Source organism: Phalacrocorax aristotelis, chromosome 17 (genome assembly GCF_949628215.1).
Source record: "Phalacrocorax aristotelis chromosome 17, bGulAri2.1, whole genome shotgun sequence".
Taxonomy (NCBI): domain Eukaryota; kingdom Metazoa; phylum Chordata; class Aves; order Suliformes; family Phalacrocoracidae; genus Phalacrocorax; species Phalacrocorax aristotelis.
In genome coordinates, this window is record NC_134292.1 from 10,133,761 (window position 1) to 10,143,629 (window position 9,869).

Here is a 9,869-nt window from a genome sequence, read left to right on the forward strand (position 1 = left end):
AAGTCCAGCAGCAATTCACCTGTATTTAGGTTTCCTGTATATTCAGTGATTCTTGATCACACTCTCTGCAGCCTGGGAAAAGGAAGAACAACCTTGCTTCTGATGATGAAGATGGGGAAAGAAGATCAACAATGATTACAAATGAAGCTACATTAGTGAAAACCCAGTTAAGAAAAGGAAGGTCATCAGAAGAACAGAGGTACTGTATCTGTCAAGGCTGACACCTTCAGTCCTACCTTGGGATTCTTTTATTGACGTGTCAAACCTTGCCTTGTTTGTTTTATGCCCATGGTTTTCCTTCTCTTGCATGAAGAGGAGGCAGACCTGAATGACGTTAGCCTGGGACTATTTTTTTTCTTGAATGGCTTAAAAAAATCCCCAAACAACAAAACCCCAAACACCCACACCCTACCTCACCCCACCAAAAAACCCCAAATCACCAAACTCATAAAAAAAAAAAAAAAAGAGTTTGACATAACACTTGTCACATTTATCAGACATTGTCTGCCAATCTTTCTTAGGTGATCTAATTCTTTGGAATCAGTTGAAGGTGTGCTGAAACAATGCATTCCATACACTTCATAATTTCAGTTTAATCAAACTATAATGTTGTATTTTCAGATTTAGCACAGACTGTGAGAGAAAACTGGAAATCACACATATAGATGAAAAAGTACCTTCTAAAATCCCTTTGTCAGAAGGTAAGAAATATCCCCTTCCCAGTAGGGTTTCTGTAGGTATTTAACATACAGTCCGAGTAATGGCTCTTCATGGAGTTTGTCCATAGCGGATAATAGCCTGCTTCTTGTATCAGGTAGTGAAGCTACTTATTGGGCTAAAATAATAGAGATCTTAATGAAAATCCTGTTTTCAAACTCTTCTGCTCAGCAACATTGGACATTATTGTATTTGCTTGCTTGCTGCACTGCTGAGCTCCTCATCTTTATTTAACTTAAGTCTGATTTAATTTTTTATAATGATATTAAAGACTCCTGATCTTGAATGTGTATTTAATGCTACTGTCTTTTGAATGCAATTTACAGCTGAGGTTTGAATCCCAAGTTACCTGTCAGCAACCCCTTCTATAAAATAAAAGATTTTTCTGAAATGCTGACTTTTTTTTTAATGTTCCAGTTAAAGAAGTGGAAGTACCTGTCCCTTATGAGATCCATCAGGTGGATGGTAGTCGGTGCTTGAAGTGTTTGGACCACATTTCTCATCAGTCTTCTGACGAAGAACTAAATTTAAAAGCATTTTCTGAAGGATTAGCTTCCACTGAGCCCCTGTGCAAGTCAAACAACTTCTCTGTGAGATGTGAAAGTGCCAAATCAGATTCTTCACTCCCAGAATTTCAGAAAGTGTCTGCAGCTTGGATTGACATCTCGGAAAGCTCCATTTCAGACTCTGAATTAGAGATGAAAAAAGGAGAGGACACAAATGTCAGTATCCCAGAAGAGTTTACCTATGACAATGGTGTTGCATTTCCTAATGTTTCAAAAGGGATGCTAATAGTAATAAGTAATGGAAAGGAAACGTTACCTAGTGACAAACATGATGAACATGAAGTACTCAAAGGTGATAATACTTCATCACGCTCCCAGAAACACCCTGGAGGTGTTTCAGATAATGGCTGCACTGATCGCTTGCTTTCTTTCATTCCATCAAACAAAGCAAATGCCTCCAAAACCAAGTCAGCATATTCCTCCCAATCTGACAACCCTGGCAGGAGAATGGATGAGCCACATCTGGATGCCTCGGAAAACTACAGCAGAAACAAAACCTATTTTCAGGAGATCACAAAAGAGGGTAAAGACGCAGTTGCCAGCTTTTCTTGCAGTGATGACACTCACTCACTGAAGAACTATGAACAGCAGAAACCTAGTTATCCAACTAGCAGAGTGAAAAAGGATGATGGAATTGGCAGTTTATTTGTGGATCAAAATAGAGACTTAACAGGGTTTCCGCTGGCAGGTTCTTTGAAACATCTAGACTTGGTTGCTGACCAACTTAGGAACACCATCTCTTTCCCACCTGACAAAGATATTACAAATAATGAACCATTAGCATGTCTATCTTCAAGAACCTTATCAGTTTCAGGAGGTGAAGACAATCATGCGCAGCTTTTGAATGAGACACTCGCATCTAGCAAACTCAGTAAGATCATATCTCTGTCCACGACCATGCCAGGAATTTCTGAAGAAGCCCGTACAGAAACCAATTCATTCAAGTCTTTGCAAAGGGTGGCCGCAGGAAATCAAAATAACTCACCAACTGAAAGTCAAGCCAAAAAGGAAGTGAGGGCACTATTTTCTTCCGCCTCCTCAAAAAAGCAATTGTTTCAAGCTGAGAACTGCTTTTCCAAAGGTGAAGACAACACAAATTTTATTAGTGATGAGGGTCTTCCTCCAGCTGATGAGGATACCTTGTCAGAAATACTGTCTCCTGTTGATGAAGTATTGTCCTATGGAAGTGCTGACTTGCCATCCTCTAATAAAAAGGATTTGTCATTTCCAAGTGAAGATCATCATCATCCTCCTCCTCCTCTCCCTCTAGGTGCAGATGCAATGAAAAATGAAGATCCTAGCTTCAGTATGGATGATTTCCTATGTCCACCAGAACAAATGACAGCCTCAGAGACTAGACAGTGTATGGATGAAGATATATCACCAAAAATGGATGCATTATCCCCATTACCTGATAACACTGTGCCTGAAGAATTTCCCCTGCTTAATCAAGAGACAAGTGATGTTTTTTCAACTCAGGATGGTAGTCTCTCAGAACAATCTTTAACAAAAGATATTTCCAATGCAAAGGAGAGATTACTAGAATACCAAAAAGGGGAACATGAGATGCCTTTTCAGCATTTGGAGTTTCTGCCTGTGTCAAATCCTGTTTCTTCTGGTCAGGCCAGTAAAAGTCCTGACTTCACGATGAAACAACGCAAAACATATTTAATGCTGCCCAAAGCTGAGGAGGACACTGATGATCCCTTACTGTCATTTGAAATTGGGGACAGAGTGTTAGTAAAGCAGAGCCAAGCTGGTACCCTAATGTTTAAAGGACATACTTGTTTTGATAGTGGCCATTGGGCTGGCGTTGCACTTGACAAAGCTGAAGGTGATAATGCTGGAACTTATAAAGGGGTGAAGTATTTTGAGTGTGCTCAGCACTGTGGTGTCTTTGTCAGACCCGATGAGATCTCTCACCTGTTGGGGGCTAACAAAAACAGTTGCAGTTACACTGGGGACAAAGACTCTGACTCCTATGATGATGAATCCTTCAAAGGAGACCACAAATACTCTGAAGATGATGAGCAGGGAGGAGGGCTTACAGAGCAGAGAGCAGAAGACACAAGCAATGCAGGAGGATCAGAAGTGAAAGAAAACCAGTCTAGGTTACACACTGCCTTGCTGTCTGGAAAAGAGCAAAAGTCTCCATGTTCTGACCAGTGTAAGTGCAATGAATTCCTCTGTCAAAATCACTTAACATACTTGGGATCAGATAAAGGAAAAACAGAACTGACACAAATGAAACACAGGATACTTGCAGATGTGCTCCCAATTAAAAGTAAGACTGGTTACACAGATGAGGTAAACACAAGCAAAAATATTTGTTGCTCAGTAGAGGATCAGAAAAGAAATAAAGTCACTGATGATATTGCAAGTGAACAGTGTAAAAAACTTCTGTTTGACACTTTAATTGCATTTTCTCAAACAGGTCAACACAAATATAAAAGTGCCTTTGAAAAAGACATAATGAATTATGGCAAAGGCCTAAGACAAGAAGACAATCAGAAACTGTTTCTCCTCAAAGAAAATTCAGTTGCAATCTTATCTGAACAATCAGGAAAGGCTTCTGATGTTTCACTGTGCAATTTCAATATGCTTTGCGTTCATGGTTGTCACACAGTAGCAGAAAGAATTGTAACTAAATTTGTCGATGATGCAGTTAAGGAATATAAGAAGATAAAAAGAAAACATGGATCAAAAGCAGACAAGATATTTCATTCATCTTCAGAGACTTCTCCAACCACTTTGCCAGTAAGTACAGTCAGAAAGCTTTTGTCTACACAGGCAAGTGTTTGTGTTGCCCAGTTGTCTTTACCATCCATGAAAATTAAATCATGTCAACATTTGGAACCAGATTGCTCACTTAATCTGACCCATTCCTCCTTTAAGGAATTATCCTGCCCCCAGTGGATAGCACTTGTAAGGTGGCAACAAGCATGAGCTAAGTATGGGGATAATGACTACAGCTAGCCCAAATGAAGCAAATAGAACTTTGTATTGGAATTTTTCAGTCAAAACAGACAAATCTGCACAAACTTCAACTTTAATTAATTTCAGAGCAAACCTGGACACCTGTCAGCTCATCTACCTGACTCCTTTGCAGCTCCTGGCTGCAAGACCTTCAGCTTCCAAATTCTGTAGTATTTCTGCAGGCAGCTTCTAGCAAAGTCAAGACTCTTTGTTTGGCCCCCCCGGGACACTGGAACCCCAAATTAAACAGAAGCTTTTGATGCCTGCTGCTTCCAATCCCATGGGGGCTAATTTTTACTTCTTAAATAGTCCATCAGAAAATAGTAGCACTGAAAGTTTAAAAAAAAAAAAAAGAAAAACTAAAACAAAAACACCCAAAACAAACCCACAACCCCCTCCCCACAAAACAAAAATTGCTTTTGGGGATGGGGAAAGTAGTCCCAATTCAGAACAAAAATGTTTCAAAATGTCAAGTTTCATAGAACTCCAAATATGGAATTCTTTCTAATTCTGATTTCTGCCAAATACAGTTAAAATAGTTGGGTTTTTGGCGCATCAGTAAGCCTTTCCTTGAGCCCATGAGTAAAAAGATGGTTTTAAGTGTAACCTTAATCAGTTGCTAATAATCTCAATATCTCTCAAATTTTGGAAATATATGGAGTATGTCACCGAGCTTTTTCTTTTTCTCTCTACTAAAGTTCCTTATAAAAATCCTTGATGCTGGTGTTTTTGGAAGCTCTGAAGACTTTGATCAGCCTAATTCTGACCAACATACGCTGATGAGACAAACCCAAAAGCAATACTTGTACAAATTAGATCAGTGGCACTCAGCTCCTTGGAAGAAAATTGTGGAAGTTCCTCTTGTGGTACCGCATTACAGTTCACATGTTAAGAAATTATCTGCACATGCTGTAGAACAACTATGGACGCCAGAAAACATGTATTCAAATTTCAGGAGAAACAGTGTGCCAAGGCGCTTTGAATGTAACAATCTCCCAGGGAATGACTTGGAAACAGAAAGCAAGAGGATGTATAATCAGGTATTTGTAAAGCACTAACTGTTATTAAACTTTTCTGGTGTTCTGTAGGCTGCCTCATATTAGCTAGTACTTAATGTTATTCTAGCTAATGTTTATTCTAACTTAATGTTATTCTAACACTAAATATAGCTCAAGGAACACTGAAAGAGGTATTGCAAAGTACTGCTTCTGGTAATCTGCTGCAAAATAATTCCACTCAAATAGCTGTCCTTGCTGTGATACAAGCTTTTTGCTAGAGCTCTTCAGTCTTATGACCCTGGACACCAAGCCCAGTGTCTGTTTGGGGCCTGTTCAGAAAAAGCCCAGCTTCTTGGAAAGCTGCAGTCTAAAGAGTCCAAGCCTGCTGCCTCGGATGTCCTGCTGAGTTTGATCAGATCTTCATGTTCCTCAGCGTCCTGGAACTATTGAATTTTGTGGACCTCGGTCTACACAAGGAGATTTTATAGAGTCCCATCAGGGCCTCTTGCATAAGCCATCCATACTTAGAGGGTTCACACATTGCTGTCAAATATCTTCTGCTGTACAGGTTTCCATGCTCTTTAGGTAATGGTCAGCATGACATCAGCTATAGGAACATCAGTGATGCAGATGATGTTAAGAAGTTTCGCGCTGAGATGCAAACCTCTACTGTTACCAGCCTAACGTCCTTCACACGCACTGAGAAAACTTTTGAGAGGGCGTGAGAAATTCAATTTTTGTTGGTACTGGGGTTTTGTTGTTACAGGTTATATTTGATTTGACCCATGAGTTGCTATGTGCAGAAAATCAAGTGACTGCAAATCCGAATAAATTTCAGTGGATGAAAGATTTTGGATCTCGCTGTTCCAGGGGCCTCTGCAGAACAACAGACGTCGATGATGTCAAGGTACATTCTGGAAATGTAAAGTGTACAATTACAAGAATTGGTGAAGAGAGCAGATGTTGCAACGGCAAAAAGACAGAAATGTGAAATTTGGGAGGATGATGGCAGCATAACTGAGGTGATTAGAGAAGGAAACAGCATTGCTTTGAAATGCTGGAAGAAACAGAGACTGAGCTGATTTGTCTAAATACTCCAAACATATGGATTTCTGTAGAGGAATGGGAACTGGGCTTCTAAATCTCCCTGCTTATGACTATCATGGGTGTAACCTCTAGAGTAATCTTATGTTTAAAATGTGTTGGTTGGCCAGGATTGACCAGCTACTTCTAGATCAGTTCCCTAAACTCTGGGACATTTCTAGATTTAAAGCTGGATCTTCACACTGGCCCCTGCTACAACCTTCACAGTGACAGAATTCCTATGAGAAGAATTCTTTTCAGCCTTCTTTATTTTGTAGACGTTTGTTCAGGGTGAAATTATTAAAATAATGAACCTGGAAAAGAATGACTTAGAAATGAAAAGAAAAATCCTTAATATGACCAAGTATGGAAACTGTAAGAGAAACAGAGTGGACCTTATTCTGGTAAGCAGCCTTCCAAATGGAGATTTGTTTACTTTTTCTAGGTTTAACTAGAAATCTCATGCTTTTGTGAGAATCATGTTTACTTAAAATAACTTCAGAACTTCAAGTTATTGCCTTCCTTTTCAGTACGCCTGCACTAATAATCCAGTATTTCTAGTTCTTGTGAGTGGTTTCAATTGAATAAATGAACTTTGTATATGCACTGGTAATTTGTTGCATTAGGTATAGTGTGTTAGTACCTTTCAGAACTGACCCTCCTCTTATTCTTGAAGTAAACCTTCATATCCTTGTTATATTTTAGATTCAGGAGCTCTGCAAAGAAGAATCTCAGTGGACTTACTATGATGATGATGAATTAACTGTGAAGATGAGAATGACTGAAGAAGTATTTGATGGTTTGATCCTTGATACAATCAGAGTTCTTAATAAGATTTATCTGAGAAAAGCCTGCAATTAGAAGTTTTCCTTTAAAATTCCTCTATTAGGGCTTTTTATCTCTGGTTTGTGGTTTTTTGGTTGGTGGTTGGTTGTTGTTTGTTTTTGTTTGGGTGTGGGTTTTTTGTTTGTTTCTGGTTTGGTTTGGTTTTTTAAGGCAAAAATGTACCTTTTAAGAATTTTAATTCTGGACTTGTACCCAATACCGGTGTGGCCTTGGCCTAATTTATATGTTCATGTTTACAACGAAAGAATGCAAGCAGAGACTTAAGCAGATAGAAAAATATTACATAAAATATTCTTCCTGTGTTTTGTGCTTTTAAGATCAATGTTCTTAGACTGGTGTCACACAGAATCTAAAGGGTGGAAGTTTTATTCTTGTCTGTTGGGTGTTTTTTTTTTTGATCAAGGGGGCACTTTATTCACTTCTGCATTTCAAAAGCACAACATGTTTTAAAATTGTATACAAGCCTATACAAACAGGGTTCAAAAACAATTTATGTGTAAATTATCTTATTCTTTTTTATCGTGTTCAGGGTGTGAATGATAAGTGAATCATATATTGAAAATAATGTTCAGAAAATCATAGGTGATTGTCTTAAGAACATAAATATGCAGATGGAATTAAATCTCCCAGAAACTGAACTGCTGTGGACCTCTGCAGTTTAGAACAAACTCATCTAATTGGAACAAGTCTAAAACTCTTCCTGATGGGTACAGCAGAGTCACAAAGGTGACTGTGCGCCAGATATTTTTTCTATACACTGTGGAAATAGTTAAAAGTAGCCCGGAGATGACTTCAGAGATGTGGCGTATGGAATGAACCTGCCCTAGCAGGATCTAGAGCCAGACATCCAGTGTTAATGCCTACAACTTTATATAAATGAGACAAATACCAATGAAATGCACTTTAAATGGGATATTTTTCTATCAGCAACTCCGATTTCTGAAAATTATATATGTACATGTGATTTAGGTTATTTATCGTGCAATTCATGAGTCCTTTGAATCCTTACAACATCTCAATGTAAGGTGCTGAGGATGAACTTCAAGTGGCAAAACAGGAAATCAATCATCCTATTTTGTATTGGCAAAATTTGAAAAGTCAAGATTTTAATATGGAAATATAAGCTAATTGTTCACCTATTTTGCATTAAAAGAAGACCAATGATATATTTTTATTTGTTAGGTTTTTAAAGAATAGATACTATGCAAATATTTCTTACTGGAATTCAGAAACTGTTCATTATTGAATAACTGAATGTAAGTAGATCTGATTTATTCAAATTCCATTCATTCAGGATGTATTTCAAATAAAATTAAAAACAGGACAATTAAATATAAAATATGTATAAACTTATGTTTAAAATCACAAGACTTACAATCTGGTTTTGGTGGGGAAAAATAGAAAAATATTTTATGTTTCTATTTTTAAATACTGATGGCTTAACTGTTTTCATACTGAATTGTTTATTTTCTGAATAAACAAAATAAACCCTATGCATCTCATTTTTATTTATTGCAATTCTAATTGATTTCATATTATATTGTACACATTGCTGTTCTCATTAGAAAATGGGATTTGAGGTTTAGCAGGCAGCTCCAGGGGATGTCCAAAAGCCCTCTCCTGGTAGTTGCCATATGAACAGAAATAAACGGCAACTTCTGCCCCAAGCGCGTTAACTGTTGATCTCATGTAAATTATTTTCATGTCCCTAAGTGGTACATTTTCTTAAGTCTCCCACTTTTATCCCCATTGATTAATTAATCCAGATAAGTTATTTGTTCTAAGATTTATGTTTTCTTGTTGTCAGTTTATGGCAGAATTTAACTTAATTTTTTTTCTCCTAGACTTTCTAGACAAATAATGATGAATCTATATCTTGAAGCACTACGGTTTTTCCGTTTATTGTCACTATGGTTTTGCAGCAGCAGCAGGATCGTTGTTGTGTTTGGAATGAAAGCTATTAAAAATATCACTTAGATATGTGAATGAATGGCTGAAGGACTCATTTTATTTCAGAGCGGTGCTTTATGTTACGCTATATGTTACACTTGAGGAAGATAACCATTATACTTGCTATTAGGTTTGTGAGCGGAGCCTGAACCCTTGCAAGATGCTATATACAGAAGGACATGGCTATAAAGTAACCACTGCTGATGAGAATAAAAAGTGTATACATATAGAACATGCCAGACATATTTAATATCCCCCACCATTCTGTGATCAAACCCTTAGATTCTGGCATCCAGATATATTGACCTGTTCAGTCAGTGGCAAGACTTCAATATCAAGATTACTCTCCTTCAAGGTCTAATATTTTGTTTGCCTTGGTTTTGATCAATATTAACCTCTGGGGTCAATAAATCTTGATACTAACCTCAAGAGGAGTCATTATCTTTCATAGAAAATGATTATTTCTCAGTTAAACCCTACATTTAATTTTCCTGTAATCCATCTCTTTCATCGTTACACGTTTAACAGTTCTTCTGAACAAAATGTACTCTAAAATATCTTAGGCACTGCAGATTTTTAAAATCCTAATTAGCAGCTGCTACAAGATTTTTCAATTCTTTGAAGCGGTTGGACTTTGCTATGTTAGCCACCTACTTTTGTTGCTTACAGTGCCTGGTAAAATAGAGACAGAAAACTCCTCAGCTGGGACATGATACAAGCAACCATGTACCTA

The 9,869-nt window shown here is 37.7% G+C and overlaps 1 protein-coding gene across 3 annotated transcripts; it reads left to right on the forward strand.

The window, feature by feature from the left end:
• Window positions 1-10: 10 nt before the first annotated feature.
• Window positions 11-9,170, forward strand: LOC142065881 (uncharacterized). 3 transcript variants are annotated; one of them, XM_075112648.1, is made up of 8 exons: window positions 11-199; window positions 622-701; window positions 1,135-3,450; window positions 3,718-4,040; window positions 4,958-5,299; window positions 6,024-6,164; window positions 6,619-6,744; window positions 7,046-9,170. In XM_075112648.1, the coding sequence occupies exons 1-8, from the start codon at window positions 132-134 to the stop codon at window positions 7,199-7,201; spliced, it is 3,552 nt and encodes a 1,183-aa protein (XP_074968749.1). In that variant the 5' UTR covers window positions 11-131; the 3' UTR covers window positions 7,202-9,170. The 3 variants fall into 3 exon arrangements, with proteins under 3 accessions (XP_074968749.1, XP_074968747.1, XP_074968748.1); XM_075112646.1 differs by having other exon boundaries at window positions 1,135-4,040; XM_075112647.1 differs by lacking the exons at window positions 6,619-6,744; window positions 7,046-9,170 and having other exon boundaries at window positions 1,135-4,040; window positions 6,024-6,339.
• The last annotated feature ends 699 nt before the right edge of the window (window positions 9,171-9,869 follow it).